Genomic DNA, 24,938 nt, shown 5'->3' on the forward strand with positions numbered 1-24,938 from the left:
AATACATAATACACATAAACTTTTAACTGAATACACATAATGGAGTTTGGTTAACATAATACACATAAACTCTTAACTGAATACACATAAACTTTTAACTTATACACATAATGGAATTTGGTTAACATAATACACAAACTCATAACTAAATACACATAAACTCATAACACAATAAACATAAATTTTTAACTGAATAACATAATGGGATTTGGTCTGTTCGGACGGACGTAGTGACGTCAGCATGAAACGTGCGTGTTTTGTGTCTGGGCGCACATTGTTATGTTCACCATGGTGCACGATATAACTGATGTTGTATGTCAAAAATAAAAAATAAAGTTTAAAATATTAAACGCTATGCTTGTTAACTAATCTAAAAAGCACTTTAGAAAAACATCAATTAACAGAAATTGCCATTTTTTTTTGGTTTTGGTTTTAATTAGAACCAAAACAGGTAAATATATTAGATAAGCAATGAATCAATGTACGGGGGAGGGGCTGACAAATTGTGACTTTTAAAAACTAGATACAAATCAATAAACTATAGACTTAATAATCGCTTAATGTTGTGATAATTCAACGCACGTGATTACTGCCAACATATTATTATGAGTTAATTCAATTTTTGGTTCTGAATTTAGAGCATCCACATCAGTTGGGGAGAATTAGGGGATAATGTAAGAGTGATTAGGAAAGAGAGTATGGGAGGGGAGAAAAAAAAAACCAAAATTAAAAATAAAAAATGAAGCTAAAAAAAACCAAAATTAAAAATAAAAAATGAAGCTAAACAGACGCGTCAGGCTTTTTCTCCACACGCGCTTAAGCGCGTACTATTATCTCCCTATTATAGAGCTAATAACACCTCCACTAAGGCTTGAACTCACAATCTTCCACATGGAAGTCCAACCCGGGTACCATTAGACCATATAGTCCTGTTCATTTTATTAGAACATTCTCATTTAGTTTTAGTATTATTGTGAAAGTTAGACTCAATATAGTCTTCGACTATAACGGTTTTACTTAATTTTGTTCCAAATGACTTTCTGTGCTCAATTTAGTTATCGACTTTGATAGTTTTAACAATTTAGTCCTTTGTTAAAAATTCAGTTAGTTGACTGTTAGAAATAATATCTTAATTGTATAAAATCATTAAAGTCGATGACTAAATTGAGTACAAAAAGTCATTTAGGACTAAATTGTGTAAATCCACTATAGTCGATGACTATATTGAGTATTAACTCATTATTGTTGCAAAAGTGCAAAACCACTTTTAATACTCCGTCAATAAAATCGTTAAAATGTTATTAAATACAAAGACATTTTGATTTTTTTTAATACAAAATAGGTTGATTTGCTATATATATATATATATATATATATATATATACATATATATATATATATATATATTTTAAAGAAGCTATAATTGATGACCGAAATATCATTGTATTTAATAATATTTAAACTGTTTTGTAAATAAAGGACCAAAGATGATTATGTTACAATAATACTAGGACCAAAAGTAAATATTCTGATAAAAAAATTTAAATTGAACTGTGACCTATAAATTTAAAAAAAAAATGAAAATAACTCATTTTGAATTGGTTTTATTGATGCATTCAAATAATACACAATGGCCTATAGTGTGATTAACGTGAATTATAATGTCTCCATTCTTTTAATTTATTGAGAATAATACGTTGGCAGTAATCATGTATTCATGTGGGTTGAATTGTCACAACATTAAGCGATTATTAAGTCTATAATTTATTTTCTCAAAAAAAAAGTATAATTTATTCGATTTGTATCTACTTTTAAAAGGTCATAATCTAGCTCTGTCCTATCATATGAAAAAACTAATTTGATCAACACTTTGTCATTAATTTGCTGGACACCTCATGGCCTGACAAAATAAAAAGAGTTAATTTCATTTTTTGTCATGAATTTATAGATGACACTCCATTTATAGTCATTTTTTATTAGAATATCTTCATTTAGTCCTATTATTATTGTGACAAAAACCATTTTTAATCATCCGTCAATAAAATCGTTAAAATATCGTTAAATACAAAGACATTTTGATTTTTTTTTAAAATACAAAGTAGGTTGACACACTATATTTTTATGTTTATTTAAAAAAAATCATAATTGATGACCAAACTGTCATTATATTTAATAATATTTAAATTGTTTTGTAAACAAATGACAAAAAATATAATACTAAAATAATACTATGACCAAAAGTGGATGCTTTGATAAAAAAAAAAAAAAAACTTTAAATGAACGGTCACCTCAAAACTCAAAAGAGCCTTTTTTTTTTTAATAAACAATACACTGTGCGTTGCTGGGTCCCGTTTGATGTAGTAGATTTGCTGTTTCTTTCTTTCACTTGTATAACAAAAACCAAAAGTGTCGTACCTGACGAGTTAGGTAGCCATCACTTACTGTGAAAAAAATAAACAACAAATTTCGTATTACCCAATGCTTCATTGTTCATAAGAAGAAAGCCCAAAATTTGTTTGTTAAGAGTTTTAGCATATGGAGTAAATTTTTTTGCCCTAATCTTGATATTTTGAGCTATATACTGTAGACCTTTAAAGTCAAGAACAAGAAGATGAAGCAGTGGCAGTGCCGGCCACGGCGGCACATGTGTAATTGCCAATTCTACGGCCACAGTAGTGGGTAGGCCATCGATCATTTGTAGTTTGTAGGGAGGCAGTGTACAACCTAAGAGGCGTAGTGTACATCTCCATATAAGCTTGGGGCAGTGGACTACATCTGAAATAGAAAGTTGATTAAAGCACTTTCAAGTTTCACCTCCAAATACCCTTTGCTCTCTCTGCTGCATTCACAGTGCGATTGAATGTGCTTCTCATAACTCCAGAGAGAGAGAGAGAGAGAAAGAGAATGAGAATGGGAATGAGAGTGCTTAAGCCATTGGTGCATTTGCTAGTCCCACTATGTGTTCACTGGATTGCCGAGGAGATGTCAAAGCCAATGCTGGTTGATATAACCACCAATGCTCTCTGTGATGGCCAGTCTTCTTGCTCTCAATCCACCTACATCAATGGGCTTCAACACACGGTATTATCAACTCTCCCTTGCTCTCTTTTCTCTCTCTCTCTACATGTCTCTGTATGTGTATGGATCATGGATGTATAAAGATTGCACCTTTGTAAGTGGGCATTTGCTTTTCTTTGATTTGATTTGATTTGAATTGAGTGAAAAATGAAACTTTCTTTACTTCTCATATAAGATCTTCAAATTCATTCTCTGTGGGACATGAAATATGTTATATGTACATGTAAATCTATATATGTAGTTAGTGTGGTTGTGGTGTCCTGGAAAATTTAATGTTAACTTTTGTAAAATGCCTTTTATCATAGGTATAAGTGCATTTAATTTCAAGTTGTTTAAGCAACTGAGGAAATTTTCGGAATATTTGTAGCAAAATGAATTGCTAGATTTCTGGTTGAACTTCAGATTTTCCAATAAAAGCTAGATGGAGGGAGCAACAAATTAATTACATTGAGTTTATTGAAACATTTTAACTTTGGAAGGAGAATGCAATTTGAGTAGCAATGTATTCCTGATCATTTTATTTTTGTTTGGTGAAAGAGGCTCTAATATCATTAGATTATGTTTTTGCATAACTAAACTCTTTATGCTCGAATCCTCCCTGCTTCTGATTCATGCTTTTGCACATGTAGGTTGTTGGAGTACTCAAGATGGTAGTTGTTCCATTCCTTGGCCAACTTTCAGATGATTATGGGCGCAAACCCCTTCTCCTCCTCACCTCCTCTACGACAATTATACCATTTGGTGCACTATCCTATACTTGTTGTACCACAAAATGAACATCAATCTTGTCTGTGTTATGCAACAAAATTTTTAGTTTGTTTTTGTCCTGAATGGGTTCCTGTTCAATATGAATTTTGTCATTTTCCCTTTGATTTTGCTTACATGGAAGTTAAGTCTATCACCTATTTTTGTTTTTCACTTTTTCAGTTTTACTTGCCATCAACAAGTCAAGGGGATTCGTGTATGCTTACTATGTGATGCAGACAATTTCTTATATAATAAGCCAAGGAAGCATTTTCTGCATCTCAATTGCTTATGCGGTAGGTACTGGACAATTCTGAGTAGAAAACAAAGCCAAAGTCATTAGCAATCTTATTGCAAACACTGTTTTGTTTTGTTTTTTTGTTATAAATTTTATAATTTAATCTTGTAGGCAGATGTTGTCGATGAGACTAATAGAGCGACGGCTTTTAGTTGGATTACAGGCCTTTTTTCTGCATCCCATGTTTTGGGAAACCTCGCATCACGTTTTCTTCATGAGGACTACAATATTCTTCAGGTGTGTTGATGCCCAAACACGTCAAGCATTCTAAATTGTCCTTTGTCTCTTGTTAATATCACGGAACAATTTAATGAGCTTCCTTCTTCAGGCTGCATTGTGCCTGCTGATATTTGTTCCGCTTTATATGGCACTGCATCTAGTGGAGACGGTTACTCCGGATGGAGGAGTTGAACAAAGTTTGCCCTGCCCGAGCAAGGTGAAGAAGTTTTGTCGGGAGCAATGCTACTGTGTGAGAACCACTCTAGAAGTTGTCGTTAGCAGGTATTCTCGAGTAATTTCTTCCTAAATTCTAATGTTTTGGCTTCCGTAATAATATCTTGCTTTACTTTTTCCTGTAGTCCGACGCTAAAGTGTGCCTGTCTGGTTTCTTTCTTCTACCAGCTGGGAATATCTGGCATCGACAGTGTATTACCGGTATCAACCTTGCTATCTAAAAGATCAAAATCTACTTTTAGTTGTATATATGATGGTTTCATTTAAAGGGCTCTTTATAATTGAACTTTTTCTTATTATTTAATCTAAGAAAAATCCTTAACTCCTATATATTGCTTCTAAACTTTCTCACCACTGCAGCATTATCTGAAAGCAGCTTTTGGTTTTGACAAAAATCAGTTCTCAGATATTTTGATGGCAGTGGGAGTGGGTTCAATTGTCTCTCAGGTACTTTCAGAGCACATGTTCCTATCGTATAAAGATCTTAAAGCATTTCTAGATATGGTGTCCTCTCATTTTGCACGTTCTTTAAACAAATTGCAGTTTCAGTATAATTTTGGAATTTGTTATATGCATTCGTAGGCATTGATTATAGTTTCTTGTAGTTATTCCTAGATGAAATGAAGTATATGCATTCGTAAGCATTGATTATGGCATCGACGTTTTTCAACTCACTTGTGTTCTTTCTGTATTTCTTCAAGATGGTCGTGCTTCCACTTGTCAATCCATTTGCCGGGGAGAAAGTGATACTCTGCATAGCGTTGCTAGCATCAATAGTATATGTAAGATGCCCTTAAGATCTTCACTTTATTACCAGAGTAAACAACTGAAATTTATATTCCTGGTGCATCTTTATCTCAAGAATTTTATCTCATAATGCACTTTGAAAACTAGGCATTGCTTTATGGATTGGCGTGGGCATCCTGGGTATGTTCTTTGCCAATTACTCCCCGTTTTTACTCGTCTAATTAATATCATACAGTAGTTGACTGCAAAGAATTGCCTATGCAGGTGACTTATATAGGTGCATCTTTCGGAGTCATCTACATCCTAGTTATACCTGCTGTATGTATCGTTCTCCAAACTAATACAGAATTTCTTTTGCTTGTTATTGACCCATCTTCCCTTTATACTTTGGCTTGTGACAGATTTATGCTGTAATATCCCGAGCATCAAGCTCGGATGATCAGGTTAGAATATATCCATAAGTCCATAACATAGTGGTTCTGAGCCTCTGATACCAAATTGAAGCATGTGCTGCATCTTAACTTAAAAGTCTAAGCTGATAGTTGGATTGTACATTTATGTTTATATATTATATATGCTCAATTATAATCGATAATGATGTATTATATTGCCTTTGTGCTATCTTCAATTCTTCCATCACAGGGCAAAATGCTGGGATTCGTTGCTGGTGTACAATCACTTGTGAGCTTGTTATCTCCCATCGCAATGAGTCCACTGACTAGTAAGTGAAAATTTCCTCTCGTGTGCTCATACCGCCATTCCAATTTCCAAACAACGTAATCACGCTTACCACTTCGTTCGTGTCTTTGCAGCCTGGTTTTTGTCTGACAAAGCGCCCTTCAACTGCAAGGGGTTCAGCATCATATGCGCGTCTTTTTGCATGGTAAGCTCATCCCACTCTTAAATCGCAATCATTTTCCGGGGTCTGTATGTTTGGATTGCCTATCTGAAATGTATTCTGTCATCCCACTGATCGAATTTGCTTCAGACTGTTGCTTTATGCTGTGCATGCACGCTAAAACTGGAAACACCATGGAAGAAATTCTCAGAAGAACACGATGAAGAGAACACCGAAACGCCTCTTCTCTCTTCGTTCCATTAGCTGGCTACCATTCTTCAAGAAGAAAAACAAAAGATGAACAAAAACAATGTTGTAGTGTGTCTCTTCTGTTTTCATTTTTGGTTGGTTTTGTATTAAGAAAATGGGTACATTTACCTTATAGGGTTCTTTTTCGAGTTTGATAACACTATATTAAAAAACTTAATGATATATTTTGTAACTTTTTCTGTATACCAATATTTTGTATATTGTTTTAATTAAAAAATTTAAATCAATTTCTTTGGTAGGGAAATGTTGACAAGTGGAAGTAGGTGGCCGGTAATAATAACTCTATAAAAGAAACATAGAAAACCACATTTCCATAATGTACAAAAGTTTCAAGCAGAAGAGATACAGAAAGCAGACATGGAGAGCAAACCATGTTTCGTCTACTTTTTGTGTCTCATCATCATTTCTTTATCCACCAATTTTCCAGGTATATCATATAACCATCTCGGGATCTCTTATAAAGAGTTTCGATAAACTACAATGTTTTCGGGGTAATAAATCTTTTTTTTTTTTTTTTTTTCTTTTTCATTTATAGAGGTTGTTGATGGTGCAAGGAGACACAAGCATGCGCCTACAAAGTTGTTTGTTTTCGGAGATTCATATGTAGACACGGGGAACTGGCCGCGACGTGACTGCAGCTCTTGGAAGGACCCATATGGCATCACCTTCCCCGGCGAACCCACCGGAAGATTCTCCGACGGTCGTGTTCTCACTGATTACATAGGTGCTTTTTCTCAACCTCCCGTCTAACTACCTCAAAAACATTAAAAGAAAAAAAAGAATACATACTTTGAATATATAGTTGTTGTTTTTTTTTTTTTTTTTAGGTGACGTGAAAATCCCACAATAGTACTTAAGATGCCTTGAGTAAATTTTGTTTCAGTTCCGAACTTGTGATCTTTAGGTTCAAGAATCATGATGCACCAATTTGGTCCCCCATCTTAGAGCATTGAGTATATAATTTTCTTCTTATGTGAGCTAGTATTTATTAGCATATTCTTCAATTTATTTATTTTTTGATAAAATTTTTAGGTTTAAGTTTTAGTAATTATATGGAGAATTTTTGAGTGTATGATGCATTATTGTAATTTTTTCTAATGAATGTTTTCGGTTCAAGTTCTATCCCAATTAAAATTGAAATAATTATTGAACAAATAATATAAATAAGTTAGAATGTATTAAAAAAATTACGTATAATTAAATACTTGTAATTATAATTATGTAATAATCATGAAAATGAATTATTTTGAGGTTCAGCCTCGTATTTGGGAATAAGATCTCCACTGCCATATAGATGGAGGGAATTTGGTGGGAAAATAGTAGGAGATGGTATGAATTTTGCTTATGGAGGGACAGGTGTCTTCAGCACATTGGTGAGCAAGCCAAACATGACGACACAAATAAATTTCTTCCAACAAATGGTTGAAGAAAATGTGTATACCAAACGAGACCTACGTTCTTCCATTGCTCTCGTCTCCGTCGCCGGAAATGACTACGCCACCGTCGCCAAAAACGGAAACATACAGGTAATACAACTTTCATTTGACATTTGTTTGTTTAACCACCCTACCTATGTACAATAATAAGTCTGTTTACTATTTATTGGTTAAACTAATCATTTTTCTGTGATTATTTTTTCTTCTTTTGTTTCATTTTATCTGTCATATTTACTATTTTTTAGTCAATTAACTATTTCTTCTTTCTTTATTTTCTTTAGCGGAGTACTTTTTTTTTTTTAATTTTTTTTTTTAATTTAGTTCTTTTTTTTTTTTTTGGGGATTTAGTAATACTTTTAGTGTAGTTCTAAATTAAACATATAATTTTATAAACTTAATATTATTAAAAATTAAATTGTGAATAACTTCAAGGAGGAAAATTTAAAGTCAATGGAAAACAATGTTTTGGTCAATAAAAAATAGATAAGATTTTCAAGAAAATAACTTTCTTTTTTTGTGTGTGGGGTTGGGTGGGCGGAGAAAGTCATTTTTCAAGTCTTTCTCTACCCAACGCCTCTCTACCCTCTCTCTACCCGACGGAAACTAGTATGGCTTACTAGTTTACGAATCAAAACCAGTCGGCCATACTGGTTCCAAGACACCAGATTTTGTTGTGATCTATGGTTCCCGGTTATTTTGCTGTGATTTTGTTTTGATTTAATTATACAATTCTGCTCATTTTCTAGAAAATAAAATAAACACACCGAAACAGTTTTTTGGATTGCAATCAAACACTAAAAAATGACTTATTTTTTAGAAGTAATTTTCTTGATTTTCAAACACACCCCAAGTATACGTGGTTAACCAAATTAGACCCATAAAATAAGATGGAAGGAGTAAATAATACTTTCTATTAAGTCAATAAATATTATATTTTCACGGTATAATTACTGAAAATATAATATTATATGTTGGTTAAGATTGTCTCAGGTGAAAGTGCTTAAAAAGCACTAATTAACAAACTAATTTGAGCATAAATAATTACTATGTATATATACAGGATATTGAAGCTTTCACAGAGAAGATCATTCAACAGCTTACCTTAGACCTTAGACGCCTACATGGTTTGGGAGTTGGTAAAGTGGGTGTTACGGCGATCGAACCCTTGGGATGTTTGCCTCAATTCACTGCCTCAACCTCGTACCAAAACTGCAGTGAAGTTGAGAATTCTCTTTCCAGGTTTCACAATCAAATGTTGAAACAAAGTATAGACAAGCTCAACAATGAAACTGCGGCGGGTCAGCCTTTCGTGGTTCTTGATCTTTACACCGCTTTCATGTCAGCTTTGAACATACACGAAAACCATCCAGGTAATTTGCAACTTTGAGGGTAAACCTTAAATATGAAACCCTAGATGATGATGATGATGATACCTAGTATGTATGGTCTTAAATATATAACAGGAATTTCAAGTTTTGAGAATCCATTGACGCCATGCTGTGTGGGCAAAAGCAATCAATTCGGTTGCGGGGGTGTTGACAAGAATGGAAGGAAAGATTATGTGTTGTGTGATGATGCAAAGCAGTCTTTCTTCTGGGATGTCATTCATCCTTCCCAACAAGGCTGGTTTAGTGTACACTTAGCTTTGAAATCTTCTCTCCATAAACTTATTGTGTAAACCATGCATGCATGCATGCATGACGTCTTAGTTTAATTTCCTTTCAAAACTATATATATGCATGTACTGTTTGTTTGTATACAATATGAAGGACATTCTTAGGTGGTAATATATAATATTATAATAATATTATAGTACGCACGTATTATATTAATCCTTTATCCAATGTTATTGGGTAAACCAATTCAGCGTACTACGTTGTTTAAACAAATGAGAGAAGCTAGGAAGCATCTTTCATCTTCCCCATTCTAACTTTTGAAGAAAACTGCACCTTTAATTTAATTTAGGTACAAGCTAAGCAGCAGAATAAAAACCAGAAAAAACATCAATTTAATACATTATGGAGAAAGAAGATTGTTTCATCGTCTTCTTATGTCTCTTAGCTTGTTCACTAACCACACTTTTCCCAGGTATATATACATTCATACCTCACCTTAATATTTCAAGTTGGTGTAAACCAGCTTAGGTTACTCGTAACGGATCAGCTGTTAAGTCAACAGCCTGATCAACTTGGCTGAGATTATCCTATTTATGTCTTAATTTTTACTTTAATTTCTATTATTTCAGAGGTGAATGCTGCTTGGAAACAACCACAGGAGGAGGATAAGGTTATTAACCTCAATGGCCCTAAAATGTTGTTTGTTTTTTGTGATTCTTATGCTGATACTGGTAATTGGCCACCTACACATGCTTCTTGGTCTTGGAGGAACCCTATGGTATGACTTTTCCCGGCAAATCTTCCGGCAGATGGTCCGATGGTCGCATTCTCACTGATTACATAGGTCAACCCTAATTGTGTAGCATATAATAATACATAAAATATAAATGTGTAATCTAACTATCAATTTATTTTAAGATCAGAACGTCACAAATAATTTATAATTTTAATTTTATGGTTATATATATCAGCTTCATATCTAGGAATTGGATCCCCAAAGCCCTATGCAGCATGGAAAGGAGATGGGGAAGCAAAGCAATATGGGATGAATTTTGCGTACGGAGGGAGTGGCGTCTTTGACACATACGTTGACGGGCCGAACATGACCACACAAATAAGTTATCTGCAACAACTCCTCCAACAAATGTGTACACCAAACATGACCTAACTTCGTCCGTGGCTCTTGTCACTTCGGTTGGGAATGACTATAATTATCATACATATACAAAGGTGAGTGGTTGAAATAAACACCTTAGATTAATTAATTTAAGCAAATCTAGCCCCTTAATTATCATTATGTTGCACTTTAATTTAGTCCCTAGCTAGTGTTATATGTATAATTGTTAAATTCGGCTCTATTAACATATGAGGTTATTTTAATTTATCACTTAGAATCAACATTCACGGTTAAAAATGACAATTACATGAAGAGAATGAAACTTTAATCATAGGTATTGATTTTAAGGGTCTGTTTGGAAACCCGGAAAATAATTTTTGGAAAATGAGTCATTTTCTAGAAAATATTTTTCTTTCCCGTGTTTGGTTGCATTTTGAAAAACTGTCTTGGTGTGTTTTGGTTCATTTTCTAGAAAATAGATAGAATTGTATAATTAAGGATGCCCATGAGTCTGGTTTCCGCTGGAAACATGCTTTCACGGTTGGCGGAAGTCATTTTCTGTCAAAATGCATACATTCTCCCCAGTCAACGGAAAATGTGTTTTATGTTGACTGTGTTTTTCTATTGCATCCAAACACAGGGAACTTGGAAAATATTTTCTAGAAGTCTTTTACGGGTTTTCAAATGGACCCTAAATAACAAAATTAACTTCATAAAAAAGAGTTTGTTAATGGAGTTTCATAATTATATAATACTGATTGAAAGTGCAACATAATATATAATTAAGTGATTAGTGAATTTTCAAAAATGATATAATAATTTAAGGGCCAAAAATGTTATTTTGCCTGTACATAAAGAACCATTTTGGAAAAGGCAGGTTTCTAAGTAAGCTAAGGTGCATTAGTAATTTAATATCAAATTAGTTGGAGATGCCCAAAAGGGCTGGGTGGTCGAGCAATAGTTATGCTGTGCAACCAAATGCACCATGCATGGTGCATACGATGTAAAACGATGTCGTTTTGACTAAAAATGTACGTCCCACTTAAAAAAAAAATTCATGTTCGATTCTCGGCAATAACATTATTGTGGATATATAGTTATGAATTTCTGGATATATAGTTATGAATTTATGGATATTTAGTTCATTCATTGTGGATATTTAGTTCAATCATTGTGGATATTTAGTTCATTCATTGTAGATATTTACTTTATTCATTCAATGTGGATATATAGTTATGAATTTATGGATATATAGTTATGAATTTCTGGATATATAGTTCATTCATTGTGGATATTTAGTTCATTCATTCACTGTGTATATATAGTTATGAATTTATGGATATATAGTTATGAATTTATGGATATATAAAAATGCTATTGCCGGGAATCGAACCCGATTTCTTTTTTAAGTGGGACGTGCGTCTTTTAACCAAAACGACGTCGTTTTTGCACCCATATGCACCATGCATGGTGCATACGGATGCATAACATAATTTGCGGTGGTCGAGCGGGTAGAGTATGATTTTCTGTAATAGTCTGCAAATTACACAAGAGAGGTAAACTTTACTTAGAAAGACCCTATGCGACGGGCTCGGACCGACCAAGAGTACGTTGTGGGCAAAAAGATCAAACTTATGATTCTTAAGTATGAGAATCATGATCCACCCACTCAATTACCATAAAATTATTTTGTACAATATTAAATGAATATGTTATGTTATATGTTTCCAGCATATGGATGGTTTTGTTGAAACGCTTACCAAGAGGCTCAGCTTGAACCTTAAACGCATTCATGAGATGGGAGTCCCTAAAGTAGCAGTGACAGCAATGGAACCTTTGGGATGCATACCCGGAGTAGCTTTTTTAACTACCGGCAATTACTCCAATACATGCGACGAAAGAATAAACAACATTACCAGGTTTCACAACCAACTATTAAAACAAAACATAGAGGAACTCAAAGACCAAACCGATGGATCCCCTTTTGTAATTCTTGATCTCTATGCCGCCTTCATGTCCGCCTTGAACATTCAATACAACCGCCCAGGTATGTGTTCAAGCATTTACCATTGCGCCAAAAGGTATAGCTTGTAACGAATTCGAGAGACTAGGTGTTGGACTTGTCCTTTCAAGCTAAGCCTCCGTCCAACAACCCACTAACCATCAATTGCTCAATCGTTATGCTGGGCATGGTTCTATGTTCATAATTACTGAAGTATATGTTCATAATTATAAAGCTATATATTCATAATTTTTGAATTTCATATTCACAATATTGAATCTCTATATTCATAATTACAGAACTATATATTCATAATTATGTTCATAATTTTAGAACTATATATTCATAATTATGAACAGTTTTGGAACCGTGTCCACCTTGCAGTTTGAAACCGTATCCACCTTATAATGTGGACACGGTTTCACGGCATAATTTGGCTGAATTGCTGGATTTGGCCCTTCACCAGCCTAGCTTGATCCAACAATATGTTAAGCTGATAGCAAGACTACATATTTATTAGAGATGGAGTAATATATATATATATATATATATATATATATATATATATATATATATATATATATATAGAAGAGCGCTCATATGCGGCGGGGTCTTACGGTGCGGCGGTGCGGTCAAATTCCAGAATACACCAACAGTGTTAACAATATGCACCAACAGTGTAATAAAAACACACCCCAATGAAATGTAATAAAACATTACAAAATACACCACAGACTCAAAAAAACACACCATATAACTCACCACCTCCAATGGTGTATTTCCGAACAGTGTATGGTGTTTCTACTCACACCTAATGGTGTGTGTTTGGTGAAGCAGGGCTCTGTTTACTCTGTTTTGTGTGGTGTATTTCCTAACGTTGATGGTGCATATTTGGTGAACTATTGGTGTTGCCGCACCGTAAGAAATAACCGCACCGTAAGACACTGCCGCACCTGAACCCGCCTCTATATATATATATATATATATATATATATATATATGTCATAAAATTTTCAGTGAATGGTAGTTTTGCACATAAAATGCAGCCATGTTGCCTTGGTAAATGTGGGGAGGTTGATGAGAGTGGAAAGAAGGAATACAGAGTGTGTGATAATCCAAAGATGGCATTCTTCTGGGATATGTTTCACCCATCGCAGCAAGGATGGATGGCTGTTTATTCTGCTTTGCAGGAAACTTCCCTTCCCAATCTCCTTTCACTCTCAGCACCACCTTCGAAATATTAAATAGAGATGAAATTCTGTAAAATAATACTTAGCTTGTTTAAGTATTATAATTGTGCGGAGCAAATGATTTTTTAAAGTATTCAAGTTGATAAGGTATGAGCCTTTTATATATGATTAACAATCACAACTGTTACATACTATACAATGTCACACAATCTCACCTAATATACATTTAGTACACAAATAGTGTATAGCTTTAAGCCTTAGCATACTCAGACTAATCCCACTAGAGGGGGCAAAGTGCTGACCAGATTAATTTTTCCATATGGGACATACTCACACTAATCCCTATTTGCACTGGGTTGGCCCAATTAAGGGACAAAGTGCTGACCAGATTGATTTTTCCATACGAGAGGGGTTTGAACTCCCGACCTCTCTTAAAGGATGAGAATGCACGACTATTCACGCCAACCAAGTTGGTTATATTTCAACCAATTTTGATTTACATATTCTAAACAATTATATATACGTAAAGGGATCAATATAATCAAAATGCATTCATGATATAACTAAAGAAGTCCAAAGAAAATTAGAAGCTATGAGGAAGGAAGAGCTTAAAAGTATAGCCTCCATAGAATACCATTTGTCCTAGATTGAACTCATTGTTGAGAATGGACTCACCAGCAGCCTCTGATGGTGTTCTCTTTCTAGGGATTTGGGGGATCAATAGTAACACTACCACTACATTGATGAGGAGAGTTTCTAACATGTTCTCCGACCATTTCGAGAATGTGTGTTTGATACAAGTGAAAAGTTTGAGGAAACGAGGAATGGTTTCACTTCAAAAACAGTTACTAGAGAAAGTTAGTATGAATCGGAATTTGAATGTTGTGAATGTGGTTCGAGGAATGAGTATGATAATAAAGCAAAGGCTTTGTTTGAAGAGGGTTCTTGTCATCCTTGAAGGTGTTGATACTTTACATCAATTACGTGCATTGGTTGGATCGCGTGATTGGTTTGGTTCTGGAAGTAGAATAGTCATTACGTTGTTGAAGACGCGCTCGTTACGGTCTTTCCAGAAATACATTATTGTCATAATTTAGTATTTAACCTTATTGGATGTTTGTTTTATGCTTTTATTGCCTATAATAACTTAAAAATACAAAATCAGAGTGGCACAGTGGAAGCGTGGTGGGCCCATAACCCATAGGTCCCAGGATCGAAACCTGGCTTTGATAGAGTGACTTCTAACTTTTTAAAAATGCATATCTTATTGTTTTAGATATTGATATTATTTTGACTACAAAATTGTTGCTAGGGGATGTAGCTCAAATGGTAGAGCGCTCGCTTTGCATACAAGAAGCACAGGGTTCAATCCCCTGCATCTCCAATTAGGTTAGCTATTACACCACCCAAACACATTTCTACGCCATCTTCGAAGATCAAATCTACTCGTGCTAGGCGGGCGTGTTGCAAAAATGTGCCACTTACACTACACCATCTTAATTCGGTCGAAGTACTTGTACTATAGCGTTTTGTTCACAATTCACTCCTCATACCTTTATTTTGTTCAATTTAGTCTTTGTCCAATTTGGTTAACTACTACGCCACCCAAACACATTTCTACGCCATCTCGAAGATCAGTGTTGTAAAAAATCTACTCGCGCTAGGCTGCGCGTGTTGCAAAAATATGCCACTTACACTTCACCATCTTAATTCGGTCAAAGTACCTACGAGGTCCTTGTACTATAGCGTTTTGTTCAATTTAGTCTTTGTACTTTAAAAAATGGTGCAATTAAGGACAATAGTTAACAGTGTTAATATTACCGTTAACTTAGGTTATGTGGCGCTGACATCATCATTGTCACATCATGATATTTATATTCCCACTCATAAATTACTTTATAAATATATAAAATTAATTATTTTTACCATCAATATATTAAATTAGTATGTCCAAAATAAATAATTACAACCATGTTCCTAATGAGATTCGACGACTTGATGTCAGCATGCTTGTAATTATTTATTGGACATATTAATTATTTATTTTGGACATATTAATGTAATACATATTAGTGGTAAAAATAATTAATTTTAAATATTTATAAAATAATATATGAGTTGGAATATAAATATCATGATGTGACAGCAATGATGTCAACGCCACACAAGCTAAGTTAATGATAATATTAACACCGTTAACCATTGTCCTTAGTTTCACCATTTTTTAAAATAAAATGACTAAATTAAACAAAATTAATATACAAAGATTAAATTGGAGAACAAATTGCACTTTTGGTCCTGTGAGTATTAGGGTACTGACAATTTGAGTACGTGACTTTCAAAACTCCCAATTTAAACCTTTAACTATGCATTTTTTGGCACATTTGGTCCTCCGGGCCAAATTGCCGGCCAATTTTGGCCGGAAAAAGATTTAATCCTTCGAATTAATTTCTGATGAGGGTAAAAACGTCATTGAGTGAATGTATTTGGGGGGAAAACACCTTCCGGTCAGTTAGTCAACAACACCACTTGCAAATTGGGGGGAAAGCAACGAATTGGGGGGGAAAATCCAAAGAACTTCATCTTCGACTACTGGAAGCTCGAACAAAAGCATCTTCGACTAGTCATCTTCTGGAGCATCGATTGTGTCAAGTGGTCTGGAGCATCAATTGTGGACATCATCTTCTGGGTTTGGAGAGGGCGAGCTTCATCATCTGCAACTGGAATGGGTCTACAACTAAGTAAGAAAACTTTTGTTCGGAGTTTAAATTTGAAGAAATTGATAGTGTCTGAGCATATTTGTTGTTTGGGTTGCCTATTTTGGGTGTGTGTGGAGTTGAATGACAGTGTGTGCATATCTAGGGTTTTGTCCTGGCTTTTAATATGCATAGAATATATTATGTAGTGTTGTTTTGTTCTGCGGGGACCATTTATGGGCAAGTATTTTTAACATTTCGTCTTATTGTGTTGTGTTGTGTGGGCACCACCACTATACTAATACTTTTGTCAAGCATGCCATGTGCATAAACTGGGAGTAGGAACAATTTCTGTATACCTTTATTGCTTTGTGGTCTGTGGGGTCCAATATGTTGACTATTGCATGTGTAAATGGTTTCTTTACAGGGGATGTAGTTGGTCCTTTTTCTGTTTTCCTTTTCCATAATGGAGTAATAAATAGGGTAGGTGAGGTTAAATATATGGGTAGTGATGTAGAAGTTTATGACAGAATGGAAGCTAGGGAAATTTGTTTTCAAGTGTTGAAGGATATGATTAAAAATTTAGGGTATTGTGAAGTAGGAACACTAATATATTGCCTTTCCAATGGTGGTTTGAAGTTGCTACAATCTGACATGGATGTAATAAAAATATTGAATGAGGAGAACCCAGGCAATATGTTGGAGTTTTGGGTTGAAACAATGGATGAGGTGGACTTGATTGATGTTGAAATGGAAGTACTGGAGGCAGAAAGTGATTGAGAAAATGCAATTGAGGTAGAGTGTTTGAAGGTAGAAGAGCAGGTTGCAGAACAACAGAAGGTTGCAGAACACCAGAAGGCTACAAATTTAGCACAAGAAGCTAGAACTGTGGATGATGCTTGTGTGGAAATTAGGAAAAAAAAATGTAAGACAAATGATGAGGTGGAAATTAAGTTTTCAGATGAGGAGTCAATTGTTGATTCTGATAGTGATGTTGAGGGTAAGTGGCCTATATTTAGAGCTGCAACAGACATGAAGGATCCCTAGTTTAGCTTAGGAATGACTTTTGCATCTAAACATCAGTTTAGAGAGGTTGTGCAAAATTATGCTTTCAATAATGGCAAAGAGATTAAAACTCTGAAAAATGACAAGGAGAGGGTGATTGTTAAATGTACACAGGAGGGGTGTCCTTGGAGAATAGGGTTGAGGAAAGTACTTGGTTCAATGTCATGGAGGATTTTGAATATGACAGATGAACATGAAGGGTGTTCTTGGGTATGGGAAAATGGTATGGTTAAGTCTTCTGTGGTGGCTAAAAGGTGGTCAACTCAATTGCAAGACTATCCTAATTGGTTGATGAGGAAGTTCAAGGACAAGGTGTGCAGTCAGGAGGGTTTTTATGTTAGCAATTCACAAGCCTATAGGGCTATTTGGAAGGCAAAGAAGCTAAGGCAAGGTAAAGTGGAAGATACATTTAAGAAGATATGGAGTTATAAGGCAGAAATAGAAAGAACAAACCCCAAGACAACCTGTCCTGTGAAACTCAGTGACTTAAGTGATGAAAGTGGCAATTCCAGGTTTTTGAGAATGTATGTGTGTTGGGAAGCTAGCAAGCAAGGATTCAAGCACTGTAGAAGAATAATAGGTTTAGATGGCTGTCACCTTAGAACTGAAACTGGTGGGATGCTACTAACAGCTGTTAGTATTGATGGCATGATAGTATATTTCCACTTGCATATGCTATTGTGGAAGGGGAGAAAAAGGAATCTTGGACATGGTTTCTAGAACTTCTGAAAACTGATTTGGAAATAAATAGAGGTGTTGAGGATGAATATTGCTTCATTAGTGATAAACAGAAAGGGTTGATTCCTGCATTTGAGAGTGAGCTACCTGGTGTGGAGAATAGATTCTGTGTGAGGAACCTTCATGCAAATATGAAGGTTGCAGGTTTCCAAGGAAAGGCCCTTAAGGACTGCCTGTGGGCTTGTGCTAGGGCAACCACTTTGAATGCATTCAATGTTGAGTTAAGTAAACTTAGGGGCTTAGATGAAGATGCATACCAATGGCTTGGTGATAAGAGTCCAACAGAGTGGTCTAGATCTCACTTTTCTACACACTCTCACTGTGACATGTTGGTTAATAACATCTGTGAGTCATGGAATGGATCTATAAGGGATGCAAGGGACAAACCAATTATTGAATGTCTTGAAACACTTAGGAAAATGTTGATGGGCAAATTCTTTGAGAAAAAACAAAAAGCAGTAGAGTGGAAAGCCTTGCTATGTCCTGCAATTGTGAGAAAGCTGAAGAAAATTGAGAAGGATGCAGCAAAATACCTTGCAACACAATGTGATTTCCATAAGTTTGAAGTAAGCCATTTATATGGGGATCAACAAGAGGTTGATCTGGAGGCAAAAAAGTGTTCTTGTAGGGTTTGGGACCTAACTGGCATTCCATGCAAACATGCCATTTGTGCTATATGGAAAAAGTATGGAAAGGGTTCAGTTACTGACTTTGTTCATCCCTGCTACTCCAAAGAGACATACTTGAAGGTATATGCTGGTTGTATTAACCCTATGACAGGTCCAGATGAATGGCCACAATGTGACAGAACCCCACCATTGCCTCCTTTGTATACTGCCAAGGTATATATGCATTTCCTAGTCATTAATGATTATTCTATTCACTTTTACTTGACTAAATTGCTTTGCAGGTTGGGAGGCCCAAAAAGCTAAGGGCAAGGTCAGCTGGTGAATTGACAATAGATGGAAAGTATGTGTCAAGACAACACATTCAGTTACATTGTGGCCTGTGCAGGCAACTTGGCCACAATGCAAGGAAATGTCCAACAAATCCAAATAAAAAGGTTTACTTTGTGGCCTCTCATTACATATTCAACTACATTTCCTAGTTTTGGTGTATTATGCCTGAGTTTACTTATCATGTTTGTTTGTTTTGTCCCAGTTGAAGCAAAAAAAAAGAGTCATTTATACTGCCAGACAAATCCCCATCCACCTTCCTTCAGGGCACAACCAGCCTCATGAGGCTGTATCTGGACAGCATCCACCTGAGACAGAAAAGCACTTTCCCTCTGGTGACTAGCAGGAGCAGGAGCTAGATGACCTACCAGCAGCACATCAGCTAGATGAGCAGGACCATAGCCAATCCAAGGACAGTAAGGGCAAAAGGAAATTGAGGCCCTCCAATAGGAAAAAACCCTATTATACCAGGAGCAAGACCACCTTCAAATCCAAGTTCTTTGGAAATAAGGGTGAACCAATTGACCTTGAGTGATTGCAAACTAGGTGCTTGTTAGGTTGGCTTATGACTGTGTTTTGAAAACATGATGGATAAGTTAAGGTCTGAATGGTTTTTGTTGTATTGTTTAAAACAGTCCAGTTAGTCTCTTTTGGGTTGTCTTAGTTGTTTTGTATCAAACTACTCAATGTACACTGGTTTTTGTGAATGGTAATGCAACAGGTATCTTTCATGCTTTTGTCCAACATATGTATCCAATAAATTCATTACCAAAAGCAAGTCTGGAATTCATACAGTACCAAAACATATATATCCAAAAACCAAGCCTAATTCATTAATGACCAAAACCAACCATAATTCATACATTACCATAATACATTACCAAAACCAACCAAACTACAGACATTACACAACACCATAACTTGGAAATTTCATTACCAAACCCTACTACCAACTACTGCTACAAATATCACAATCAATACTACTAACACCTTGTTGATGGACTTCAAACCTTGTTCACTTCTCAGTTCCGAATTCAATTTTCGTATCTCTTCATCTTGTCGGTTGATGCGTTTTAGCAATCCTGGAATTATTCGCTTTGAACGATAGCACATTGGAGTATCATACCAATCAATAAAACCACATCCCACCTTCCTCTGCAATAATAAACAAATTGCCAAAAAAAAAGGATTTAAAATAATTCCTAAAACAGAAAATATCTGGAAATTTGATGTTCATAAATTAGGGTTTGAAACTAATTTAAACAAAACAAAAAAAAAAAACCCTACCAAATTGAGCCTTTCGTAGGTATTTCATAAAACAAAACTGTGCTTAAAAATTAACTTACATTACCACCCAAGCATTGCCAAAATCTACGACCTGGGTTCTCAGCTGTCCATGAAGTGCGTATCTTCAGTTGCTCACCATACCGACAATGGACAATTGAAAACCTTTCCCCAAATTCATAAAACTCGTTGGCATGATTAGAAGAAGACGATGAATACGAATTAGCCATTGATTGCAAGCGGAGGAGGTCGAGCAGCAGTGCAGACGCCGTCGAGGAAGCCGGTCGGAAGGTGGAGATTTTGCCATCGAGCAACAGTGCAGCGGTGAAGTCAATCTCCGGAAAGCAATGTGGAGATTTGGCCTTTTTTTAGCCCAGCACGAGGTGGCCCCCCAAATAAATACACTCGGAATGACGTTTTTACCCTCATCATAAATTAATTTGAAGGATTAAATCTTTTTCCGGCCAAAATTGGCCGGCAATTTGGCCCGGAGGACCAAATGTACCAAAAAATGCATAGTTAAAAGTTTAAATTGGGAGTTTTGAAAGTCACGTACTCAAATTGTCAGTACCCTAATACTCACAGGACCAAAAGTGCAATTTGTTCTTAAATTGGACAAAACACTATACTACACCTCTTAATTCAGTACCCATGATATCACACGTTTTACACTCACGCCTGCACCGAAAACAATTTAAAATTAAATTAACCAAACTATACGGAGTACGTTTAAACAAAATAAAATAATGAGAGAAGATATAAGAGGAAGCAACTTTCACTTCACCTTCGTTCACTTGGCAAGTCTTCATTCCCCACTGCAACTGTTATGGAAGCTTCACCTTTAAATACACTCAGCGCAGCTAAACCACTCAATTTCAATACACATAATATATAATACATTATGGTGGAAAAAGTTTGTTTCTCCATCTTCATATGTCTCTCAGCTTCTTTAATTATAACCATCCAATTCCCAGGTTTCTTTAGCTTTTCATTTTTTATTCTTTGTTGTATATTTTTCTAATTAGTAAATGCATTTTTATGTGGTAAATTTTACTTTATTCTATTTGAATAATTGATAATTAATTCCAGAGGTAAATGGTGCAAGGAGACAACCACAGGATAAGCTTATCCTCAATTGCCCCGAAAAGCTCTTTATTTTCGGTGACTCCTATGTTGACACCGGTAATTGGCCACCTACTTATGTTTCCAGGCCTTGGAGGGAACCTTATGGTATGACTTTCCCCGGCAAACCTTCCGGCAGATGGTCCAATGGTCGCGTTCTCACTGATTACATAGGTACTGTTTGATGGTTCCTAGTTCGCATCCACCACTACTTTTATTTAATTTTTAATTTTATACATAAAACATTCAATATCCCATCACTGTGAGATTAATTTAGACTTGTCACAGAGCTCGGCCAATCCTTTTATTTTGAGAACATAGAAAAATAATACTCCATATAGTAAATTAAATATCATTATTCTTTTATTATTATTATTATTATTATTATTATTATTATTATTATTGGTTATATCAGCTGCATATCTGGGAATAGCATCCCCACAGCCCTACAGATTGTGGAAAGGAGATGGAGAAGCAAAGCAATATGGGATGAATTTTGCATATGGAGGGACAGGGGTGTTTGACACATACGTTAACGGTCCAAACATGACAACACAAATAAACTATCTGCAACAACTCCTTCAACAAAATGCGTACACCAAACACGACCTCACATCGTCCGCAGCTCTTGTCACTTTGGCCGGCAATGACTATAGTAATTATCATGGAAATATTAATGTAAGTGATATAAATAAACATACATTTATCACTATGCCAAAAATTATAAGGTGTAGGGAAGATGTAACTTTATATCCTTATACCACCATATTATTGAGAGGAGGACCTTTACCTTTCAAGCATCTGCCCAATAGTTTTTCTAGTCACTTGGTGCTGGACTTGACCTTTTCATGGTCTCTGCCCAATAATTCACTTTTAATTTCTATTTGAAACTTATGAATAAAGTATAGAGTTAGAAAAGTGTCGGGCAAAGGCCTAGGAGATTGTTGGGTGAAGGCTCATAAAAATTAAAGCTAAATCCAACATCATATTAATTGAAAAGTATAAAAAAAAATAAAGGAAAAGGGTCAAATTATAAGCCTTTAAACTATTGCTAAAAAGTCAATTAGCCTATCTAACTTTTTAAATATACAATTACACACATGAACAATGCATTTTGATGCAATGAAGCCCAAATACAAGTAAGTTACCTGCTATTATAGGTCATTTCAGTTCCGGGAACTTTTTCGATGTATTTTCAGACAAAAAAATGATCGATGACAGCGAATGGTCACTGGTCACAGAGAAGGCAACCACTGGGTCACCTTCTCCGATGGAGAAGGGGATCACTGTGGTCGCCTTCTCGCCGGAGAAGGTGACCCAGTGGTTGTCTTCTCCGTGACCGGGTCGAAAAGTTGTCGGATTTGGAATGACCTATGATAACAGGTCATTTATCTGTATTTGGGTTTCATTGCATCAAAATGTATTGTTTATGGGTGTAATTGCACCTTTAAAATGTTGGAGGGGCTAATTGACATTTTAGCAATAGTTTAAGACCTATTTGACCCTTTTTCCAAAAAATAAAATTACAGTTTTGCTACTAGCTAGCTTTTGGCGTGAAGTTTTTATATTCTAAAAAATGTGTGGTGGTATAAAGGTGGGCACTTTCTATATGTTGACTATGTTTTATGTTTGCAGGAGTTTGTGGACTCCATTATGAAGCAGCTTTGTCTGAACCTTAAACGCATTCATGAGATGGGAATCCCTAAAGTAGCAGTGACAGCAATGGAGCCTTTGGGATGCCTACCCTTGGTAGCCTTTACAACCGGCAACTACCCAAACTGCGACGAACATACAAACAACATTACGAGGTTTTACAATCAAATGTTAAAACAAAGGGTAGACAAACTCAACGACCAAACGGATGGGTCACCCTTTGTTTTTCTTGATCTCTACGCTGCCTTCATGTCTGCCATGAACATTGAACACAACCATCCAGGGAAATCTAGTTTCCCACATCCATTGCTGCCATGTTGCTTTGGTAAATGTGGGGACGTTGATGAGAGTGGGATGAAAGAATATGGAGTGTGCGATGATCCAAAGATGGCATTCTTCTGGGATTTGGCTCACCCATCAGAGCAAGGATGGTTTGCTGTTTATTCTGCTTTGAAATCTTCTCTTCCCCATCTGATTTACCCTCAGCAGGCCACCCCAGTTGAAAATCTGGGAATGCTTTGAGCTCTGTTTTGTTTCAAAATTTGAATTTCTGAGATTAATGCTTAAAATAATATTTTGAGCTTTTTCTTTTTTATTTTTTTTTAATAATTTAATTATAACTTTAGTACTTTCAATCTATAATTAATTACATCAGCACACACCTAATCACCTATACATACCATACTAACTACTCCGTAGTAAATTTGGTTATTATCCGACACTTTAAAACTACATTAATAAGTAATTGAATTTCTTTAAAATTTCAGATCAAAATATTTTTATTAAATTTAAAAGGTTACTTAAGTTATATTGATTTCGCCAAGCACCTTGTGCACAGATGACACCCGAGTTGGACTCCCATATGGGAGATTGGGAGTTCAAGCCTGTGGAGGCATTATTGGCTATGTTGTAATAGAGTCAGTAGCATTAAAAAAAGTTATATTGATTTGGTTCATTAGCTAATTTTTAATGGAGTAAATTACCAAAATGGTCCCTCGACTATAGCGAAAGTACTGACTTGGTCCTCGACTTATTTTCTTGACCGATTCAGTCATCAAGTTTTCAATTTATGTCCGATATAGTCCTCCGTCTATGAGGGCAAAATAGTCCTTTCAATCTCCACAGTTTCCATTGACGCCACAGGTTGTTATTAATGATTTTCCGACACTTCGTCCGCCGCCAAAGCCAGACTTCGAGTCTCATCCTCACCATCGCCCTCCCGATATTCTTCGCCGGCACTGTGCTCTCCTGTTGCCTCAGGATGATGTCCCTAAGCGCAACCGCCACAAGAAGCCATCGATAGCGGCTGTGAGTCTCTCTGCCCTTCTGGAGGCTGTCGCCGCCGGCGCAGTAGGTGATTCTTCCTCAAAAGCGTCCGCCTCCGGCTATGGACAACTCGTATTTCAAGAAAAAGAACCATTCTTGCTGGAGTTGGTCGAATAGAAGAGGTGATTCTAGGAGGTGAAGAAGAACAATCGACAGGCTATGTTCTTAAAAGAAAAGAATGAAAAGAAATAAAGATGGAAAGTTTTTGAGTTTGGACTCCCACTTTACTAAAGATTTGCTATGTTCTTAAAAGAAATTTGCTCATTGAATTGTGATTGCCTCATCTCTTTCAAATTTTGAAAAGATAGA

The 24,938-nt window shown here is 35.6% G+C and overlaps 6 protein-coding genes and 1 non-coding gene across 7 annotated transcripts; all 7 read left to right on the plus strand.

Annotated features, from left to right (window-relative positions):
• Positions 1-2,423: 2,423 nt before the first annotated feature.
• LOC109148114 (hippocampus abundant transcript-like protein 1) lies at positions 2,424-6,611 on the plus strand. Its single transcript, XM_019295893.1, has 14 exons — positions 2,424-3,081; positions 3,708-3,819; positions 4,006-4,118; positions 4,232-4,357; positions 4,449-4,621; positions 4,699-4,774; positions 4,934-5,020; positions 5,275-5,355; positions 5,468-5,500; positions 5,585-5,638; positions 5,722-5,763; positions 5,963-6,041; positions 6,133-6,203; positions 6,309-6,611. The coding sequence occupies exons 1-14, from the start codon at positions 2,905-2,907 to the stop codon at positions 6,420-6,422; spliced, it is 1,338 nt and encodes a 445-aa protein (XP_019151438.1). The 5' UTR covers positions 2,424-2,904; the 3' UTR covers positions 6,423-6,611.
• Positions 6,612-6,694: 83 nt separating this feature from the next.
• LOC109148121 (GDSL esterase/lipase At5g03610-like) lies at positions 6,695-9,657 on the plus strand. The gene is made up of 5 exons (XM_019295906.1): positions 6,695-6,855; positions 6,964-7,152; positions 7,686-7,954; positions 8,925-9,234; positions 9,328-9,657. Exons 1-5 carry the CDS (start codon positions 6,786-6,788, stop codon positions 9,540-9,542), a joined length of 1,053 nt encoding a protein of 350 aa, XP_019151451.1. The 5' UTR covers positions 6,695-6,785; the 3' UTR covers positions 9,543-9,657.
• A 919-nt stretch (positions 9,658-10,576) lies between these two features.
• Positions 10,577-13,916, plus strand: LOC109148123 (GDSL esterase/lipase At5g03610-like). Its single transcript, XM_019295907.1, has 3 exons — positions 10,577-10,710; positions 12,329-12,644; positions 13,617-13,916. The coding sequence occupies exons 2-3, from the start codon at positions 12,332-12,334 to the stop codon at positions 13,841-13,843; spliced, it is 540 nt and encodes a 179-aa protein (XP_019151452.1). The 5' UTR covers positions 10,577-10,710; positions 12,329-12,331; the 3' UTR covers positions 13,844-13,916.
• Positions 13,917-14,454: 538 nt separating this feature from the next.
• Positions 14,455-17,532, plus strand: LOC109147857. Its single transcript, XM_019295514.1, has 3 exons — positions 14,455-14,812; positions 16,913-17,241; positions 17,296-17,532. Exons 1-3 carry the CDS (start codon positions 14,455-14,457, stop codon positions 17,530-17,532), a joined length of 924 nt encoding a protein of 307 aa, XP_019151059.1.
• TRNAM-CAU lies at positions 14,950-15,021 on the plus strand. Its single transcript has one exon. It is a non-coding gene; the product is annotated as a tRNA-Met (tRNA).
• A 12-nt stretch (positions 17,533-17,544) lies between the features above and the next one.
• LOC109147858 lies at positions 17,545-19,453 on the plus strand. Its single transcript, XM_019295516.1, has 4 exons — positions 17,545-18,074; positions 18,206-19,130; positions 19,199-19,257; positions 19,450-19,453. The coding sequence occupies exons 1-4, from the start codon at positions 17,545-17,547 to the stop codon at positions 19,451-19,453; spliced, it is 1,518 nt and encodes a 505-aa protein (XP_019151061.1).
• Positions 19,454-21,342: 1,889 nt separating this feature from the next.
• LOC109148119 (GDSL esterase/lipase At5g03610-like) lies at positions 21,343-23,909 on the plus strand. The gene is made up of 4 exons (XM_019295902.1): positions 21,343-21,502; positions 21,618-21,824; positions 22,066-22,328; positions 23,286-23,909. The coding sequence occupies exons 1-4, from the start codon at positions 21,430-21,432 to the stop codon at positions 23,823-23,825; spliced, it is 1,083 nt and encodes a 360-aa protein (XP_019151447.1). The 5' UTR covers positions 21,343-21,429; the 3' UTR covers positions 23,826-23,909.
• The last annotated feature ends 1,029 nt before the right edge of the window (positions 23,910-24,938 follow it).

This window comes from Ipomoea nil, unplaced genomic scaffold (assembly GCF_001879475.1).
Source record: "Ipomoea nil cultivar Tokyo-kokei standard unplaced genomic scaffold, Asagao_1.1 scaffold2036, whole genome shotgun sequence".
Classification (NCBI taxonomy): Eukaryota; Viridiplantae; Streptophyta; class Magnoliopsida; order Solanales; family Convolvulaceae; genus Ipomoea; species Ipomoea nil.

Excerpts from the sequence above, each read along its gene's own strand:
- LOC109148114 (XM_019295893.1), top strand. The coding sequence starts at position 2,905 with ATGAGAATGGGAATGAGAGTGCTTAAGCCATTGGTGCATTTGCTAGTC. Across the intron at positions 4,358-4,448 it reads AGGACTACAATATTCTTCAG|GCTGCATTGTGCCTGCTGAT; the intron begins GTGTGTTGATGC and ends TTCCTTCTTCAG. Across the intron at positions 5,501-5,584 it reads GATTGGCGTGGGCATCCTGG|GTGACTTATATAGGTGCATC; the intron begins GTATGTTCTTTG and ends TTGCCTATGCAG.
- LOC109148121 (XM_019295906.1), top strand. The coding sequence starts at position 6,786 with ATGGAGAGCAAACCATGTTTCGTCTACTTTTTGTGTCTCATCATCATT. Across the intron at positions 7,153-7,685 it reads TGTTCTCACTGATTACATAG|CCTCGTATTTGGGAATAAGA; the intron begins GTGCTTTTTCTC and ends TTTGAGGTTCAG. Across the intron at positions 9,235-9,327 it reads CATACACGAAAACCATCCAG|GAATTTCAAGTTTTGAGAAT; the intron begins GTAATTTGCAAC and ends AATATATAACAG.
- LOC109148123 (XM_019295907.1), top strand. The coding sequence starts at position 12,332 with ATGGATGGTTTTGTTGAAACGCTTACCAAGAGGCTCAGCTTGAACCTT. Across the intron at positions 12,645-13,616 it reads CATTCAATACAACCGCCCAG|TGAATGGTAGTTTTGCACAT; the intron begins GTATGTGTTCAA and ends TAAAATTTTCAG.
- LOC109147857 (XM_019295514.1), top strand. The coding sequence starts at position 14,455 with ATGGACTCACCAGCAGCCTCTGATGGTGTTCTCTTTCTAGGGATTTGG. Across the intron at positions 14,813-16,912 it reads TGATTGGTTTGGTTCTGGAA|GGGATGTAGTTGGTCCTTTT; the intron begins GTAGAATAGTCA and ends GTTTCTTTACAG. Across the intron at positions 17,242-17,295 it reads TGATTGATGTTGAAATGGAA|GTAGAAGAGCAGGTTGCAGA; the intron begins GTACTGGAGGCA and ends GAGTGTTTGAAG.
- LOC109147858 (XM_019295516.1), top strand. The coding sequence starts at position 17,545 with ATGACTTTTGCATCTAAACATCAGTTTAGAGAGGTTGTGCAAAATTAT. Across the intron at positions 18,075-18,205 it reads AATTCCAGGTTTTTGAGAAT|TATATTTCCACTTGCATATG; the intron begins GTATGTGTGTTG and ends ATGGCATGATAG. Across the intron at positions 19,131-19,198 it reads CTCCTTTGTATACTGCCAAG|GTTGGGAGGCCCAAAAAGCT; the intron begins GTATATATGCAT and ends ATTGCTTTGCAG.
- LOC109148119 (XM_019295902.1), top strand. The coding sequence starts at position 21,430 with ATGGTGGAAAAAGTTTGTTTCTCCATCTTCATATGTCTCTCAGCTTCT. Across the intron at positions 21,503-21,617 it reads TATAACCATCCAATTCCCAG|AGGTAAATGGTGCAAGGAGA; the intron begins GTTTCTTTAGCT and ends AATTAATTCCAG. Across the intron at positions 22,329-23,285 it reads ATTATCATGGAAATATTAAT|GAGTTTGTGGACTCCATTAT; the intron begins GTAAGTGATATA and ends TTATGTTTGCAG.